At 37.3% G+C, this 19,292-nt stretch overlaps 3 protein-coding genes across 16 annotated transcripts in view; 2 read left to right on the forward strand and 1 right to left on the reverse strand.

The window, feature by feature from the left end:
• LOC129574000 (zwei Ig domain protein zig-8) overlaps positions 1-8,087 on the reverse strand; it is a 57,690-nt gene extending 49,603 nt beyond the window's left edge. For 2 of the 5 annotated variants that reach the window (XM_055455258.1, XM_055455255.1), the window contains exons 1-2: positions 7,491-8,013; positions 282-2,551 (exon numbers count right to left, since the gene is read on the reverse strand). In XM_055455258.1, the coding sequence (XP_055311233.1) occupies positions 282-345 (64 nt within the window). In that variant the 5' untranslated portion in view covers positions 346-2,551; positions 7,491-8,013. Of the gene's footprint in view, positions 1-281; positions 2,552-2,714; positions 2,733-7,490 lie in introns of those variants that run through there. The other 3 variants (XM_055455256.1, XM_055455257.1, XM_055455259.1) reach the window with 3 other exon arrangements.
• Positions 8,088-12,321: 4,234 nt separating this feature from the next.
• LOC129574003 (alpha-ketoglutarate-dependent dioxygenase alkB homolog 6) lies at positions 12,322-13,987 on the forward strand. Of its 2 annotated transcripts, none has more exons than XM_055455261.1 (3): positions 12,322-12,521; positions 12,645-12,858; positions 12,962-13,987. In XM_055455261.1, the coding sequence occupies exons 1-3, from the start codon at positions 12,492-12,494 to the stop codon at positions 13,477-13,479; spliced, it is 762 nt and encodes a 253-aa protein (XP_055311236.1). In that variant the 5' UTR covers positions 12,322-12,491; the 3' UTR covers positions 13,480-13,987. The 2 variants fall into 2 exon arrangements, with proteins under 2 accessions (XP_055311236.1, XP_055311237.1); XM_055455262.1 differs by having other exon boundaries at positions 12,334-12,512.
• Positions 13,988-14,131: 144 nt separating this feature from the next.
• LOC129573981 (myeloid differentiation primary response protein MyD88) lies at positions 14,132-18,808 on the forward strand. 9 transcript variants are annotated; one of them, XM_055455225.1, is made up of 5 exons: positions 14,132-16,055; positions 16,174-16,829; positions 16,952-17,211; positions 17,344-17,693; positions 17,782-18,808. In XM_055455225.1, the coding sequence occupies exons 2-5, from the start codon at positions 16,307-16,309 to the stop codon at positions 18,311-18,313; spliced, it is 1,665 nt and encodes a 554-aa protein (XP_055311200.1). In that variant the 5' UTR covers positions 14,132-16,055; positions 16,174-16,306; the 3' UTR covers positions 18,314-18,808. The 9 variants fall into 9 exon arrangements, with proteins under 9 accessions (XP_055311200.1, XP_055311199.1, XP_055311202.1 ...); XM_055455224.1 differs by having other exon boundaries at positions 14,132-15,577; XM_055455227.1 differs by having other exon boundaries at positions 14,132-15,037.
• The last annotated feature ends 484 nt before the right edge of the window (positions 18,809-19,292 follow it).

The following is a 19,292-nucleotide window of genomic DNA, read 5'->3' on the forward strand; positions in this document are numbered from 1 at the left end:
TTTTTTAATAGGAGTGAAGCGCGAGAGAAAAAAAGAATTAGCGAAGGGGATGTAACGCGATGGTGAACATGGAAAAATAAATAAACAAACGAAAAAGCGATGCGAAACGGGAAGACAAGGAAGAGAGCGTGAAAAGTTCTGAGTGCTTTTTGAACAAAATTGAAATGCACAATATTCATTTGAAGCGTGAAATGTTTGAAAATGTGTCAAAAAATTGTTTCAAGAGAAAAAGAAGGGAAGCAATAAAAATAACAACAACAAAAAAAAGATAGAATGCTTACCGTTTACTGTTGATGCCAATAGGATGGAAGGCAAACACAGCAAAATTATGCGCACTTCAAACATGTTTACGATTTGTTCCTTTAACAATTTCCACAATATAAGCAGAAGCACAGTGCACTTTCGCCCAGCGTATTGCTCACTTGTTAGTTTGTCATTATTTGAACAGTAATTAATTTATATTCGGGGCTTTTATATTTATTTATTTTTTATCGTAGTTTGCTCTTTCGCTTCCAAAGTTTTTGTCTTTTTAGTCTTTTTTTCAGTCTCTTTTTTTCCGCGATCTTTTTTGCTCGGGGTACTTGATTGCTTTGTACAAAGAATTGTTCTTTTCAGTGCGTTCGTTATTATTCGTCGTCGTCGATTTTCGTATTATTCCATTCTTTAGTATGTTATCACTGTTTCTTTTTTGTTGTTGTTAAATTCTGTTGTGTGCAACGCTTGCAAAAACTTCGTTTCGCAACGATAAGAAATCCACTCGGTCGGTACACACAATGTCACGGTTTTTGATGACGTTCAAAGAAGATTCAGTATTGATTCGAAATCATTTAATTCGGATACCATTCCAAGTAATCATTTGTGTGCCTTTGTGTCTCCCGTTTAAATTCAGTTTTGATAAGCTTTGTTTGGTTTTCCTGTTCTCGTTCAGATAAATCATAAAATATTTTATTATCAATATATAAAAGCGCGCCAAGCAAAATGAGCAAAAGAACGAACGAATGGATGAGCGAGCGCGGAAGCAAACGAGAGAATCGAATGCTACTTCTATGGTAATCTTTTGTGCTTAGTATTTGTTTGTCAGAATTATAAAGAGCGTGTGTGCGGCGTGCACGCACTCTCGCTTTTCAGTCCGGAAAATTCAAAGAAACAGAAAACAATAAATATATTTTGATGTGTTTAAATTCCCTCTTTTACTCTTCAATCACTTTTAAGCCGTTTTCGAGCAATAAATACAATATGCAATGGCTTGTTATTCGTCCCGCTTTTATTGTTTTATTTCAATTTTCATGCATGTTTTTTTTTCGTTTTTGGGCTTTTTTCTGTGTTCACTTGAGAGTTTTTTTTTCCTTCTGTAAATTCTTTGTGTGTGTATGTTGTCGTTCAGCGTTTTTCGACTGTTTTCGTTTTATTTTTTTTGCTCTGTTGTTGTTGTTGTATGTATGTATGTTTGTGGGCTTTTTTTCAAACTGTTTTTGAAACCATTTACATTTACATTTACATTTTAATATTTTGCATCATTTCATATTTGCTGATTAAACGAAAATTTCAGAGTCAGCCAAAAGCATAAACAGAAATTAAATCGATAGGACGATTTTTCCTGTTCGTTCGTTTTGTTTTTATGTTTTCCTTTTCGGCTCTTTTACTCTGTTTTTTCCCCGGTTTTTCGGTCCGTGTAATCGCGTTTTTGTTATCAATTTATTTACGTTTTCACGCAATACATATAGAGCATTTTCGGTGTTGCCCCGTTGCCAGTGCTTGTATTTGTGCTTGTACTTGTGCCTGCTGTGGTTCAAAATAAATGCATTTGGCTCTCTTTTTTTTCTTGTTTCGCCGTTTTGGGGCTATGTGTGTGTGTGTGTGTTTTTTTGTTTGTTTTTTTTTATGCTACTTTGGGTGTCCTATTTTTTTGCTGGCATCATTGTTTCCATAATCATTGTAGTTTCTTTATATGATACTCTGTTCACTGTGTGTTTCCGTTAAGGTTAGTTTGGTTTTGAATGAATTTTTCGCTTCAAACGGGTACGAAAAGGGCACTAAATACAGTCGTTTTCATTTAGGCATACGATAGATGTAGATGTTCACGGCAAAAGAAACACTGAGCTTGCAAAACTTACAACTGTGTTTGTGATTCGGGTTTCGGTATATACACTTTAGAGGTGGAACGTTCGGTGTTTTTTTTCTTCTTCTCTCGGCTGTCTTTTGGTTCGTTCGTGTGTTGTATTTCGCCCTTTTGTTTCGCTATGGCCTTTGATAATTTAGCAACCAATTGATTATACTCAACGAAAATCGTATATTGCTTTTTTTGCTGTTGCGGTTTTGAGTGATTTTTTTTTCTGCTTCTTTGGCTGGAATTCTGTCTCCGTTGTAGCTACAATGCTATTACTGTTTTGTCATCGTCGTCGTCGGTGTCGTTGGCGTCATGATCACTGTTTAAAAAAAGTTTTCGGTTTCGGAGGCAATTTGATTGGTTATTTTTGGTAGCACTTGTAACGTTTTTTGCTTGTACTCAGCACAGATATTCACCATATTGATATGTGGCAATTGTTTTTGTCTGAAATGCAATGAAAAAAAAAGATAGAGAAAAAAACGATTTATGTATAATGTAAGGATCAATATGTAGAAGAAACCGCCAGGTTTCAAATTCAATGAGATATTTTCGACATGAATGACAACTTTGATCAAAGATTGGGACAACTGTTTCATCTTGAATTTACATGCACTGATTGTTTTCGCGTACACTCGATTCCCTCTGCGTGCTTGATTTTTTTCCAGTGCCGTTCTTACTCCGTCGGAAGAAACGGAGACTTCATGCACACAAATTCGGTTGCGGCATTCCGAAAGACAAAAATGAACGAGCTCCATCGAATGCATTCAACAATGGAAGATAGAGCGAGAGAGAAAGAGAAACATGGTTTGTGTGTGTGTGTATGTATATTTTTGGTTTCTGGCTCATTCTAAACCCATTTGAAATGTAAATCAAGTGTGTTTTGTTACCCTTCTTTTTTTTCGGTATCCTTTCCCCCAAACAAAACACACACAGGCACAAAAAATGTTTCGCCTCACTGTCTCTCACTCACTTTTGGCAAATCGGCAAATGAATTGTGCGAACAAACGAACGACATGGTGCACGGTTGAACGAGAACAACTGGATATATAATGGCACAACAAGCGGAACCGAGTGAAATTCTAAAAATACGTTAAAATAATTTGAGCTGGCAATTAAATAACATCGCGAATCGTTTTCAGCCAACAATCGCTAATAAACCAATTATGGGCTCTAATTGTTCAGGTTGAATTAAATCGAAAATGTTGTACACAAAGTCAAATCGAATAATTTGCGCATCATTGGTGAGTGTGTTCTAAAACACCGAAGCACAAATGAATAACGTAAAAGATATTCTTGGTATGAATGTGTGTGTGTGTGTATGCGCGTGTGCCCATAGCATTTGAATATGGTGAATTGGTAGCCCCAAACGTGTGATCAAATGTTGTTTTTGTCTGTGCCGTTGTCGTTTCTTCTGCTCTCATTTCACTCTTTCTCTTTCGCATTCTCTCACTCCCCATTGCGGCCACAATGTGATGCATACTTGCATTTGGCATTTGTGTGACGTTTATCAAGTTAAACAATTAAAATTTACAATCGACTTCCAATGTTTAGGTTGTTATTTCTCGCATTATAACAATCGTTGACATAATCATTGAATTTGGATTCGAACTGTCACCGGAGTGAAATATGCGTGTTGATGTTTTGCGAGTAGATTTTTCCATCTCCATACACACCAATATTCAACGTTTAATTCAATTGTAATGATAGTTGAGCTCCTGTACATCGTTTTTTGTTGTTCTGTTAATGCTGCTACTGTTGTGCCCGTGTGCAGTGCGAGTCATGGAGAAAAACACATTTCAAAGTGAATAAAATGTGCTGTGATCGAAAAATGTCTTTGTGCAGACGCGTTTCGCAATGGATTTATTGCGTTTTTTCGTTCTCTCTCTCTCTCTCTCTCTCTCTCTCTCCGTTTTCCATTGTGTTTTTTTTATTTCATTCTGTTTCGTTTGCGTGCGCAAATGTTTTTGATATTCGAAACTGAAATTGGAAAATGCACAAAATAATCGTGCTGTCAATGCGATGTGCAAAAAAGTCGGAAGTAAAGCTTAATCTGAATAGGTCGTGATCGCTTTGAAAAATGGATTTGAAGCATTTTGAATTTAATTTCAAGCGCGATTCGCCAGAGAGAAGATAGAGAAATAGAGAGAGGATGAATTCATTTGAAAATTAGTGTGTCTGTGCTGGCGTTGCGTTTAATCTTATTCATAACCCTTGTCTCCATCCTTGTCATCGTTAATTAGATGTAATTAAGTCGAATACCAAAAATCGCTTGGCATTTTCATCGACATTTCGGTTGCACTTTGTTCACGTCGTCGTTGCCATCATCATCATCAGCATTGCCGCTGTTTAGTTCCTCTGTGCTTTTGCATACATTTCCATTTTCATAAATCTTAAGCTAGTTGACATTGGCGAAGACGCTCTATTTCTCTTTCTTTCTCCTCTCCCTCTCTCTGTCCTTGTGCTTCTGTAATTTTTGTGAATACCACGAGCTTTGTGTGCGGCCATCGATGGCATTCATAGTTTCGGCTGGGCTGTTATCAATTCGTGCGCATCGTGCAATTTCAAATGCGCACCGGATACATTTTTTCTCATAAATCATGCACAATAAGATAGATATGCGCCAATTAATTTGACAATAGTTGGTTGAATTTTAATTACGTGACAATTTCGCTCATTAGCATTTAATATTCATAAGAATTATTTTTGACATGAGCGAGGAAGATCCGTGGAATCACGAAAATAAACATTTGGTTTTTGTGAATGTCATTCAAGCCGTCGATTTGTTCATGTGAAAGAACAAAAAAAAAGCCAGTCCAAATATGCCGGAAAATTCCGCACGTAATTCAACAACATTTTTGTGTGTGCGTTTTTGTGTGTACACTCGACTCGTTTTTCTGTTCGCCAATTCGTTTGAACGCGCGCGCGCGTGGACTGAAAGCGAACGAGCGAATGCCAGAGTCAGAGTAGCAAAAAAAAAGAATATGCGGAATATTAATGAATAATTTCGAACGCGCTGTACGCTAACGTTATGGGGTAGTCATTTGAGTAATATGCCCTATGCGTTATGCATACCAAAGTTCATGACAACAAAATGGAAAGATCGAGAGAGAGAGAGAGAGAGAAAGAGAGAAAGAGAGAATTATTTTCGGCGAAACGACCGACCCAAAAACAAAAAATTACGAGAGAGAACGTGGACGACAACCAAAATGAGCGTGAGACAACTCACCCCATCCAGTGTCGAGTGTTATTTATTAGTAATATTCAATTCAAAATAATTGCATCAAACGTTGTTGTTTTTGTTATGTAGTCTGCAGTACATGAGAGCTTTGTCGCATGCTATGGCTACTATTTCAGCCCACATATATAAGCGTATACATTTATCGAATGACTTATTTTAATCGGGTATATAGCATAAACTATCAATGACAAAACGATGAATTATCGTTTTCGCCCGTTCATTTGGCTGGGCCGATTCTCTTCTATTCTTCTTTTCCGAGATACAGTGATGGAGAGAGGGAGAGGGTGAAAGGGAGAGGGAAAGAGAAAAAAAACTAGATAAAGTAATGGCATGTAATTTCAGATGACGCAAATCGTCCATAAAACCAAACTTTTCCAATTAAACCCGATTTTTGCACACTGATGATGGTGTAATGGATGCAAGTGTAAATCAGAAGCGATAGTTGAATCGATATATACCGACATACACCCTCCTCGCACAACCGTTCTCGCTCATTCTCATTCTCTTTCTCTCTACTACACGCTTTCTCTCTATTTAGCTCCCTTCCACTATCTCTGTACATCGCTTTTGCTCTTTTTCCCCCTTCGGCGGCCGTACACACTCACGAAAACTATTGTATTATATTTTGTGAATGTTCTTCCTCGATTTTTTGATGGTATCTTTGTTTAAATTGCAGCACACAGCGCTTCTAATGTAAATCAGTGTTTCAATGTTCACTGGTAGCTAAGCAATCTATGTGTGTGTGTGTATATATTTTTTATTTTCGTTCGGTTTTTACAGCGTTTTTACACGTACATATATCGCATAAGATTCACACGACATTGCCACACATGAGCGGGACTCTTTACGTTTTAATGGATAGAACCGAAATCGAATCGACATAAGAAAAAAGGAAAAGCACACACCAGTAACGAAACGAAAACTTCGAAATTGGGGGGAAAAACGGTTCCATTCGGCTTAATTCTCCGTTTGTATTGTTTTAAATCTTTGATCTATCGGAAATTCACATCATTTATTTCTTGTCTCGTTTCGATTTCTAAGCGAACCGTTAGCTGTGAGAACGTTTTCTTATTGATAAGTTGTTCATTGTCGTTGTCGTTGTCGTTGCCATTGCCTTTGTCTTTGCCTCTGCCATTGCTGCCTTCATCGTCCTTTATCCAACGGAAATTCGTATCGTGCGTTCAAAATTCCATTGCCCTTTGTTTGGGCACGCACACCACGAAATATGTTGAGGACTAAACATAGATTTTCACTATATGTATAATTTATAATTATTACGTATCAGAACATGAGCGAATGCTACGAGTGGTTACATGTTACTCACAGTTGACATTAGGAAATGAGAATGTTATTTGAAACCATTATTAATTCGATTTCAGGCCAACTATTATCGATGACTTATCCTCCTTACTCCTCTCTCTCTCTCTCTCTCTCTCTCTCTCGTTCTCATTTCCATTCACAGTAGTCGTAGCCCCGTAGTTTGGAGTGTGGAACGTGCCGCGGTAAGCATTATTACGAGCGTTTAGTGAGCGACGTTTCTGTTGTCGACTTTTTGATTAAATTTAATCCTTACGTTGGACATGTCATTCGTGTTGTTTGCCTTTTCGCCTACCAAAATCGTAAATAGTTCATTATCTTTTTAAGTTAATAACATATATCATTTTCGTGAATGCATCGCAATGTTCGACGTTTAAGGAACCATTCGCTGCCGTCGCCCCCCCCCCCCCCATCTTTCGTCATTTTTTCTTTATTGTCTGCAATTTTTATTTGAACATCCGAAAACCGTCGACTGTAAACATAAACATTTCGCTTTTTAAAGTCAGATTCAGTAGCATTTGGGTGAATTTTATGACGCCGGATGCAATGTATATGAGCAACACGACGAATCATCACCATAAAATATTATGCTATTTATACACATCAAACACGTCCGTTTGAATGAGAAAAAAGAAGAAGTGAGTGATAGCGGCAATGAGGACGTCAACAACAACGGGCAATAGTAAGTAGCAACAACAACAACGACAACAGCCCTCTCCTTGAACAAAAAAAAAGAGGGCTACACCAGAAACCGTTGACCAACATTTAATATATCATACGAATTTATTGAGTCAGACCAAAAATAAAACTGTAAAAAGCAATATTTACATGCTCTCAACACACTATTCCACTCTGTGCTGTAAATTATCCAACAAAATTTCTGCACACTGAACCATGTTTATGTACTGTGCTCGGTGTTCCCGTATATGCTTGTACTCGCACACTGCACTCGATGATATTTAGGAGCGAAAACGAGAATCGACACACACAAAAAGCCTCACAGTGTACCACCACCACCACCACCACCACCAGCACCAGTAGCAGCAGCAGCAAACGAAAAAAAAAATGTGGGCAAAATTTTGCGAACTAAACACCGTGTTTGCCTTTGAATTTATTTGACTTTGATGGAACTTTGCACACAATTTCGGTTTGGAACGTTTAACTAGTTCAGAATGTTGTTTGATATTTAAAAGAAATTTCCACAGTTGATTTTCTGTGATTCGATCAAACAATCCCTTAAATGTTTAAAACATTGATTACTCTGAATGAATAACACACCAAACTGAGTGAATATACATACAGCGAATTTTGATGACGAGAGCCACTAAGCGGGTATTCTGCCACTTTTCGATTTAGCTTTCGTACTGCCACTGAAAGTTTTTCTTCTGAAACTGTGAAGCGCACGGAATACGCCCGTGCTTTCGGTTCTCGTCACGAAAATACGTCGCCAACACTTACACGATACAGTTCGGGTTGTACGGTGCACACGACGACATTGATTTACCAATTGGACATATTAATTTTTGGAGCATGCGCCAACGGCAGACAATTTCCTTCAATTCCCATGGAGAATACCATGTACACTGTGCCACTGTACTACGCGTACACTCTCCTGCACTATACGTACAGTTCACACGAACAGGCATAGAGATAGTGTGATTCCGACGATTCCGTTAGTCTCGGTATGATATGGTTTTTACCCCATTCGAAAGCGTTTTTCAAAACAACACAGCACACATTTTTCGCCCGTTCTCCGTGTCATGCACACGCACTCACACACAATGTTTTCTGGTCCTGGTGTATGGTGTATGATGTGTAATTTTCGAAGATGGAACGACATCACACTACACATAATTCAGTATATCTTTCATTTGTTCTGCTCCCGAACACAATGGACATAAATCTTACTGGATTCCATGACAAATTTATCATATTTAAGAAGATATGGCAATAAAACATCTTAGCGAAAAGCAAATCCCGAAATAATCTAATCGTTTCCAGACTAGATTTGAAATACCCTCGCGCACAAAAGGAACCGCTGTGTATGTGCCGCAGTCGTATTCAAGATGCAATAGTTCAGCAGAGCTTCTAAGCTCGATTGATAGGCCCAAATATGTTTGGATGATACTTTCAGAACTAAATATTTCCTAATTAATTAATTCATGTCAAACGAAATGGAGGATCCAATTTATAAATATTCGGCGAAATTCTTGAGAAAACCCTTGGCGCGAACGAACGAATGAACGAAGCGAATAGTAGAGAACGTGAAGAAAAAAAGGCGCACATAAAAAAAGGCACCAGCCAACAACTACAGAAAAAAAAGTGAGCACCAGAGGCAGAAGCTGCGAATAAAACATGATAAAACCGCAGAGCGTGCGGTCGAATACAACCGTAGGGGTACAAACGCGGCTATAGCATCGGCATTTCACAATTCACACGAGATAAGGAAAATATTGTCGGTTGTGAACGAGAAATTCCAAACTGTGTGAAAAATCCAAAATCTAAATTTACACTACGCGGCCCAATAGCCGCGTTTTCGCTCGTTTAGTCCATGGGTCGAACGCCAACTCGCTTACTCGTTCACCCGCACTCACTGATGCGAATTTATTCAGGCATTGCCGCTCTCGACACTTGACACTGCAAATGCGCGCGCGGGCTGAAACAAATTCCGAAAATTATAATGATTTTATAGTATTTTGCAAAAGTGTATGCGGTCGGGAATTCAATTAAAAAATTATGAATCAAAGAATTAATCATAATTTGCATATGCCGCACTTAAATAATATTCAATAAAATTCCTCGCCTCGCATCGACACACAAACAATGGAAGCGAGAGGGAGCGAGAGAGAGAGAGAGAAAGAGAGAGAGATAGAGAGAATGGATGAGAGACAATAGAGAGACCGAGCAGAGTAGGGCACGAAGTGAAGAGTGCGCGAGAAAGCATTCGATCCATGAGCGCTAAATGGATGGAATTTTATCATGTAATATTAATACAGCTATGTGATCGATTCAATAATAGTTTTGGTTCCGCATATAAAGTGATATAAATTTAAGCTCCTGATTAAATTGTCTTGGTAAATTTATAATATCTTTTCATCCCATCTTTGAATTTCCTGTTAACGTACTCAGTCGTGCTTCTATGGATTTTGGTTAATGCTTCAGATGAACTGTACATGTTACTTGTACATGTTTACTTTTTCGTTTCCTCTCTTCCTCTCTCTCTCGCTTCCTTGCTCTCCCTATCTCTCCTTTTTGACACGTTTCGTTTCATTTTATTTCTACATTTCTTTTTTTTCTTCTCTCGAAAAAGAAAAAAAAAATTCTCCAATTTCTTCGAATATTTTTCTTTGTTATTTTTTGTTTGTTAGAAGGAAATGCGCGTTGTGACATTGCAACGGACTGAAAAGCACTCCACAAAGAACCAGACTATATATTATTCTATTAAAATTGAAAATTCGTTTTCATGGAGACGCAAGCGAGATAATTAGTTATTTGTGTGTCGGCCAATGTTTGTGTGTGTGTGCGAAAAGCAAATGCGAGAGTAGTTGGGTTTTTTTTCATAATGCTCAGCATATCATTTCCATTTTCATTCCAAAAGTGTGTGCAATGCGCTTTCGGTTTTCGTTTTCATATACATATCGCTTAGTTTCGATTGTAGATGTTTGCTATTTCTCCCACTTTCCCGGAGATTTTACTAATGCGTCATTAAATAGTTCCATGGAATCGCTAATGGAAGGATTCGGCAATTTTACATTTTATTCTGCAATCTGCATATTCAATCGCTTTCGCCTCTGACTCTGACTTTGGCTCTCTCTCTCTCTCTCTCTCTCTCTCTCTCTCTCTCTCTCGCACGCTCAATCTCTTTTTCTCTTTCTGTGTGAGAGCATTGAGAGTGTAGACATATCGTTAGTGTTGAAATTTATTTGGCGCACGCCGTCGAGCGTAGTTAATGCAAATCAGAACAAGCACAAATCTGCACGATCTTTGATACAATCCCGAGCAATCAGAACAAACAACGCCAACAAAAAAAAGAAAAAAAGATATGAACGAGTGAGCGACCAACCAACCAAAGCAACCAACTAACCAGCCAGTCATCCAGGCAGCCAAGCAGCCAGCCAACGATAGAACAACTTGGTGGTGAAATGTACAGTAACTCTATACATGCATCAGATAGAGATTCATATAATCAAAAAGTAAATGGATTGCTCCTTTGCCATTCTTGTTTCGTTAATAAAGTTGTGTGTATGAGCTTTCGCTACCGCTGCTGCCGCTGCTGCTGCGTTTTTTTCCCAATCTTTCTCTCGATCTTCATTTTATTCTGCTGCGTTGTTGTTGCGTGTTCCTTTTTGTAAATACAAATTCGCTTCCATAGAAACGAAGTGTTTTTGAAGAAGTTTGTCTTTCAGTTTTGCCTTTTCACATATGAGGTGCACAAACTTCGAAGCAATATCGCCATATAGTTGATGATGCTACTGCGGCTGCTGTTGTTGCTGCTGCCGTAGTTCTTGTTGTTGCTACTATTGCAAATTTGATGAAACACACAAATCACATTCCATATTGCGCATGTCAACACCATTATTGAGAAATGGGATCAAAATAATCTGGCGGTGGAAATGGGGTAGAAAACGGCGCAAATCAATCCCATTCGAAACACTTGTTGGGCGGAAGAGTTTCGTTTTTCAGTTCATTGTAAAACTCAAATGACACAGATTAAAAATTGTTTACTTTTGCGACGAAGCTCGCACATGCATCATTATCATTATGTGTGTGTGCCATGGATAGAGACATGCATTGTTTTTTGGTGTTATTTTTTTCATTCTTTATTGGTGCAACGCATTAAATCGTCATAATTTCATTAATATTTCGTCGCATTTATGTCGAGTGCCAGAGTCGAGAGGCTTTTAATTTTCAATGTGAAAGTCTATAGTATTATCGAAAAGCATCGTGTTGAATCCAAACGAACGAATGAACGAACGAACCGAAGAAAAAAAATGATTGCGATGCATAATTAAGTATCCCAATGGATTTCAAAATATGATTTACTCACATGAACGCCACAAGTTTATGTTTGTCGGTAAATACAGAAGATCCAGCTACGTTCGAGAAACATGCAGTAAAAAAAACTGACAGAGAATATTGAATAATTCATTTGTGTAGGATTTTTTGTTTTGCTTTTATTTTTGGCCATACACCACACTAGAGTGGAACATCTTGAGTTTCTCTCCTTCGTACCTACATCCGAGTATTGCTTGTTTTGTGATCCAGTATCAACATTTTATAATCAAGTCTCAGTGTCACATTTATGAAATTTTGCCCGAAGAATAACAGAAGAAAAAACAACAACAGTGAAAAACAACCATTTCGGGCTTTGGATGAGCTTGCTACTCGTCGACATTTTATTGAAGAAACTTCTATAAATACTTAAGCAGCAACTCATAAACTTCAAATCGTTGCTTTCAACGGTAACATCTAATTATACTAAAGTTGTAGTATTAAAATATTCATTATGACCGAAGACTCAAGAAAACAAAAAATAAACACAGGGAGAGAGAGAAAAAAAATTCTCGTTAAAGAAGCACACTGGCCCGCATTTCAAATCGGAGCGCATTTCAGAATTCAAAACACGTTAATACACAACGTCAAACCAGTGACATCTGTCATTGCATGTAGAACAACTCGCATACATATATATAAGCAAAACGCCAGTCCAAACGTAAAGTTTCGAAGCGGTGTTTTTGTTATTATTCCACATTGTCAGTGATGTGATTCTAATTTTATAGAATTGTTTCTCCTTTGCAACCGAATATCGGCGAATATTAACCATTTCAAATGGATTTCACCCGTTTTAAGGTCGACAATGTAATTACATTTGATATTCCATTACATTTTGATTCACATCAAACATTTTGAGACATATTTGTTCGATGCGATGGGATGAGCGTTGAGTAAAAACTAACAATTATTCGGTTGTTTCATTTGCAGTGTCCACCTTCTGTGTTCTATATTCCATCTTTTTTGAGCGAACAAGAGGAAGAATCAATACTGCGACAAATTGAAAATACACCGAAACCAAAATGGACACAACTATCCAATCGACGATTGATAAATTACGGCGGGGTACCACACAAAAATGGCATGATCGCCGAAGAACTTCCAAATTGGCTAAAAGACAAAGTAGCGGCTGTGAATAATATCGGTATGTGTTTAGATCAAATTAAGAGTGTCAAAAGAGCATTTCGTCTATTTTGTGTTTTCTCTCTATCTCTCTCACCCATACAAAATGCTTGGCCACATTTTAGGTATTTTCAATCAAGTGAAAGCAAATCATGTGCTTGTGAATGAATATTTGCCGGGTCAGGGAATAATGGCACATTCCGATGGCCCATTATTCCATCCGGTTATCTGCACAATCTCATGTGGTTCGCATACGATTTTAAGATTCCACGAAACCGACTCTCACGATGCAGACAACGACGGCGGCGACGGCGACGGCGACAACAACCGCGATACCGCAATGATTCCGACAAATTGTGGTGACATCACAATCGATCAACGATGTAAGCTAAAACACGCCTGCCAGCTGCTCATCGAACCGCGTAGTCTTTTGATACTTAAAGATGACATGTACAAAAAGTATTTACATTCAATTGCCAATGAAACGCACGACATAATCACCCCGGATCTAGCGAATCTCGAGCAATGTTGTGACGAACTAAAAAATCGAGTTGGCGGAACCGTTGAACGCAATCGGCGCATATCATTAACTATTCGACATGTGCCAAAAACAAGTAGAATTCATTTAAGACTGGGTCACTGAGATGTTAACATAAGTTTTTTTTTGTCAAAAAAGAAGAAGAAGAAGAAGAAGAAGAAGATGGAAAAATATAAACTCCGTGACGAATCGCCAAATCTTTGTCATAATCTCTGTTTGTATATCTAATGTATTTCGTTGAAATGGATCAGCTTGACTTTCTCGTCCGCCTAATAGCAAAAAAAAACACTTTTGTCACTGTGCACACTGGGTAATATCGAACAAACAACCGAAAAAAAATAATTGCAATGTCATGTTCGTTGTTCGTAACCGAAAATATCATACATTTTTTCAACCCAGATGAACAACATCACTTGTTTCCATACCGATTTTATAATCAATTCCCGATTACCAAATTAAAAAATAAAGAATTTATTAAATAATCGGCAGCCATAACAACAAATATTTTCCAATGATGTAATAGCGATGTGATGAAATTCACTTTTCCCAAAAATTTTCTAATAAAAATTATAAAAATATGTTATCAATTTTATTGAAATGTGCTTCGTGCAAATTGAACGGTATTTTCATGGAAATAAAATGTGGGAATGTCTTGCGCGCACGCAAAACAATATGACAAATATAGAGATAAAGAGAGAGACAGGGAGAGAGAGAGAGAGAGAGAGAGAGAGAGAGAGAGAGAAATGTGGCGAGTTTTTAGTCAAAATGAATTTCATTTTTTATTCGGACGTAACTTTCATAGTAAACAAACAAATTGTTTCGCAGATTCCGAACGAATCAACGCATTCCAATCGCATTAAATGTGCCGAGCGCTGTTCAATGTTGTTGTTGCTATTCACATTTGATGAAAGTGAAGACAACACCAAGTGCAATAAATTATATTTTTATATATTCATTTATTTTTGAATGGAAAAAAACGGTCGAGTGATAAGAAAGTCGAGCTGAGGATTACTGTAGAAAAAAAAAACATTTCACACAACAGCACGACAAAACGGAGTAGCAGAAGTAGCAGAAATTTTACTTTTTTTCTGTATGCTAATATTTTGCGAGCTTGGTGAAACGATTGTCATTCCACTGTCAAAACAAAATACGTAAGTTCGACTGACAGCTGCTGATTTGACATTACTCACTTTACTTCAAATACACGAGTACAACAAGTGTGTGTTAATCACCACCAACCATAACACACATTACGGATCCATACATCGAAACCGTCAGATGTCTTTTTTTATTGTTGTTGTTTAATTTTTTTTTAACGTAAACTATTGTTTTACTTTTCGTGTGTTGCAATTTTAATGATTGACAGTCTATATCAATAAAATTTCACTTGGTATTTCTTTTGTCGTTTCATTGGTTGAGTGTTACGTTTCACCACAATTTGCATATTTGTTGTTGTGTATTGATTTGAATTTTAGTTTGGATTGAACTTGTGCGTATATTTGGACTGTAAATTCTCTTGTTTTTATTGTGGTGTAGAATAAAAGAAGAAGAAGAAGGCTGAAAAAATAAAAACCCATACAGACAACCACAAGATTTGCCCACTTCTTTCTTGACGTTGATAAGCGAATACAATGGATGAAAAAGAAAAAAATGAGAAAAAAATGTACAAAAGATGATAAAAAATTTCAAGAAAAAATTAAGAAGAATTGGTCGATATTTTTGGCGTTGCCATTGTTTTGGCACAACGCGCGTTCTGCCAAATGAATTGAATAAATTCCACAAATTAAAATGAAACATTAAATAAATAGTAAACAATAAAAACAATCAACGTCAATTACAAGTGTGAAACGACATAAATTGTATAGAAAACAGGAACAGAATTGAGCAAGTAAAATCATGTAGATGAAGAGAAAAAAAGGAGCCCAGCTCTCTATAGAGCAGATCACAAATGAAGCATACACACACACAACACACTGCATACAGTCGTAACCTTCACTTAATGAAAATAAACAAAACAATTTGTTATCAGGCGTTTGAAATTGGAAAAAAAGAACTTATTTCAGAGCACGGAACGAATAAGAGTTTTCTGGACAGTTTATTGGTTCTACTTTTCGAATCAATTACAGACGGTGTTTAAATCAATTTTCGAAATCAACAAAAAGTGCCAAAAAGAGAAGAATATCAGAATTAAAGGCATCAAAAAGTATGCACATAATCATTTGGGCTTAGACAAAAAATTGGTTCGAACGCAACGAAGAGAGAGAGATAGAGACATAGAGATATTGATAATGTTTTATAGTTTCCGCACTTAAGCTGCACAACGTCGACATTTTATTCCGGTACTTTTCCCCGCTGCTTTTGGAACGTGTTGTAAACTTTTTTCCAATTTTTCATTTGCTCACTTCACCCGTTCTGGGCCGCACCGTTGTGCGAGTATCCTTGTGTTGATTTGTGCTGTTGTTGTTACTGCTCTGCCTCGTGTATTGAGCAAAATGATTAAAACAATCGACGTTCAACTGGACACGTACTTGCTTAATACGAACATTATTGAGCGCCTATTGCCCATTTCTTTTCACAGTTCACGCACGCAGTGAGGCAAAGCGATAGAATCCGCTCATTTCACAATTTCCTAGCTCTTCGATCACATTCAGTCCTGTTGTGTACATGTGAACATATAAATAGTACACTAATCAAATACAATAGAACATCTTCTCTCGCTTATATTACATTTTTCTTATTCTTCTGTGTTTTCCTCTTCTCATTCTCATTTTTTTTTTCATTTTCTCTGTCATGTTTCAGATATTCGTACCGTGTGATTCTCATTGGCCAAACGTATATTATGCGCAATACTGCTTCGACTGTTAGCCTAAAGCCTTAAATTGAATTTAATTGAACCCCGACGCAAAACTAACAGCAATTGCACGCGTTTATTATGATTGGTTCGAGCAATTATGTAGAGAATATTCAACCACCGACAATAATCATCAGCGATGAAGCACTCAACAATAATATTCACAATAGGCCGACATTAACACTTTATTCGGATGAACAGAACAACAACTATCAGGTCATCGATAGTTCGGCTGTTGAATATTTCAGCCATAACGATCAAACAAATGGAAATTTCCTATGTTTGTCAAACAATGTCATCAATTTGGATGAGATTCCGATATCGGTATTGCGAACAAAAAGTCGCGATCTACTATCAAAACGGTTGAATGCAATTAAAGTGATTTTATCGGAGAACGGTGCTCCACGTGATTGGCGCGGCGTTCTCAATAGCATTGGCCTGAGTGATGTAGTGAATACAGTGCAACAGAAATCCGATGAAATGAAGGAGGTGCTTGACTTATGGATGAATACACGTAAAACCAGCGCTACATTAGGAAATTTACAAACTATTCTCGGCAATATCGATCGATGGGATGTTGTCGACGATACAAACGATTATTTTGGTAAGTTTCTTTTTTCGCCTTTCGCAAATAATGTACAGCCTCCAAAATTGCAAAGAAAAAAATCTCACACTATTTCTGGCCACAATATTTACGTTGAAACGTGCTCATATTGCATTTTACAGTTGAAGACGCAAAAATGTATTTGAATGAAATTGCAAAACTAAAGGAAAGCAAAAGTGTGGACAACAAAACCAAAACAATGGAAATGAAGGAGTGTCCGGCATTAGATGAATCTGAACTATTAACACATGACGATTTACACCGAGCAAAGATGGGTTTACCGCCACAACGATACGACGCTTATTTATTGTTTGACTCTGATAACGATATCAATTTCGCCACCGAAATACTTACGAAAATGGAAACCGAGTATAACTTAAAGGTAATTAAATCACTTTGAATATGCCCATATGACATTGAATGCTAATTTGCTTTAATGAATAACGAACGAACGTTCTTTTCATTCTCCGTCCGCCTTTGTGTGTTCTTTATTTTTGCATTTGTATGTTTGCAGCTTTGTTTGAAAGAGCGAGATTTGATTGGTGGAACGTTCGAGAGTGACGCCATCATGCGGATGATATCTGAGCGATGTGATCGGTTGATTGTGATCTTTTCAAAGGCATTTTTTGAAAGTTTGGCAAATACGTTTTTCGTGAAATTTGCCCAGGCGCTCGGTATCGAGCAACGTAAACGCAAAATCATTCCATGCATGAATGAAAGTTGCACAGTGCCGGCGTCACTTCAATATTATTTCATATTAAGGTACCGAGAAACCACAGCATACTTCAATTTCTGGCATAAATTGTACCAATCTATTCAGAGTGTGCCGATGAATCGAAATTCCAGTTTAGCCAATATGCCGAGGTAAGTATGCTCTCAAATGATATTGGAAAATCGATGTGATTTGTGTTGCAAAACCGGAAATTGATTTTTGGTTTTTTTTCCCCTACAGAATAACCATCACCGAATTCGATAGCCCATCGACAATGGCATCTATTGAGTCTCAGCCGCAACCGCAACATGCGACAATTCAAAATCGTTATGACTCTGAAACACTAAATAATAAACAGCAAAAACGCAAGGACAAATCTCCAAAGTCATCGTCACCCAACACACCGACTAGCATCAAGAAATTTTGGAACAATCTACCAAAGATTGGTTCACAATCAACGATTTCGTCATCGATGTGGACACTGGGCGTCACCGATAACATACTCGATAAAGAAAACGAACGTTGCCACAGCTCTCTATCATTGAACAATTCCATGAATTCAAGCCCAACACCAACCAAATACAAGAAAACAAAATGGTTTAAAAAATTACTCTCGCCAAGCAGTGCCAAGCTGTCGGCTGAATCTGATAGTAGCGTAGGAACAGAGAACACAGACAAAAAGAAAAAATGGTACCGAAAACGGTTCCGAAGTCGCAGCAAAAGTCGCGAGGCAACAGCGGCAGCAGCCACAGCAACAGCAAATGAAGTTTAAACCATACACTACTCTATGCAAATCAAGCACTAAAACATCGCACAACGACATATCATCATTCAAAAAATAATTCGTTTTTTTTCTGTACTAGGCTTAGAAATGCAACGTGTTCGTGCCTTACATTCATAAAAATCATCAATTTTATTGCACACCATAATTTCTCTTCCCTGAATGACTTTTACGCGATAGATGTTAGGCAAAGTAGATATTCTTTCTCTCTCTCTCTCTCTCTCTCTCTCTCTCTCTCTCTCTTTCTCTCTATTTTTTGTTCGTTTACGGGAAATCTCTTGATTGTTTTACCTCACCCACAAAAGATAATTAATTATATTTCTATTTTTACTTGAATTTGTAGTGATGTAGTTTAGGCGAATGAAATGCATTTCACACACGCAAATTGGCGCGGTGTTGCAAAAATTTCAACTGATATTACGATTTGGAAAAAAAGAAGAAGAAGAAGAAGAATAAAATAACAACTAAATTAATCTACATAGAAAATATACCGAGAATAGCTCACGTTTATTATTATTATTTCGATTGCAAATTGAAGCAGACATAGTCGATGTACCTGCAATTTCATTTTGTGGGCCATTTGAGCACGTACTCGTTTGAATCAAATGACATATTTACACTTGAATCGAGCAAAATCAAATGAAACCAACAAACCACCTATTGATTACTCGGAGGAGGATTATATCAGCACATCAACATATTCGAGCTAAGCTGGGAAATTTCAAATATCGAAAATCGAACATTCAAAATGCAGGCATTTTAGAATTGAATGTACTGCTTTTCCCGTAGAAGAATTACTATATTCTGAAATAACTATTTGCCAACCGATTTGTTTCTCTTAATGTCTGGAGGAACGGAATTGTAAACCGATCGATTTTCATAGTGCATGAAATTTCCCAACGAGTTCAAATTGTTTTGTTTTTTATTAACTCGAGATTTTTGTTCGAAATTTCCTCATATAATAATGTGC

Source organism: Sitodiplosis mosellana, unplaced genomic scaffold (assembly GCF_009176505.1).
Source record: "Sitodiplosis mosellana isolate CC-2019 unplaced genomic scaffold, AAFC_SMos_1.0 Smas_scaffold_6150, whole genome shotgun sequence".
NCBI classification, from domain to species: Eukaryota; Metazoa; Arthropoda; class Insecta; order Diptera; family Cecidomyiidae; genus Sitodiplosis; species Sitodiplosis mosellana.

Bases quoted from the DNA above. Each gene is read 5' to 3' on its own strand.
- LOC129574003 (XM_055455261.1), top strand. From the start codon at position 12,492: ATGGATTTCACCCGTTTTAAGGTCGACAAT. The intron at 12,522-12,644 runs GTAATTACATTT...TTTCATTTGCAG, and splicing joins CCCGTTTTAAGGTCGACAAT to TGTCCACCTTCTGTGTTCTA. The intron at 12,859-12,961 runs GTATGTGTTTAG...GCCACATTTTAG, and splicing joins AGCGGCTGTGAATAATATCG to GTATTTTCAATCAAGTGAAA.
- LOC129573981 (XM_055455225.1), top strand. From the start codon at position 16,307: ATGATTGGTTCGAGCAATTATGTAGAGAATATTCAACCACCGACAATA. The intron at 17,212-17,343 runs GTAATTAAATCA...GTATGTTTGCAG, and splicing joins AAACCGAGTATAACTTAAAG to CTTTGTTTGAAAGAGCGAGA. The intron at 17,694-17,781 runs GTAAGTATGCTC...TTTCCCCTACAG, and splicing joins AGTTTAGCCAATATGCCGAG to AATAACCATCACCGAATTCG.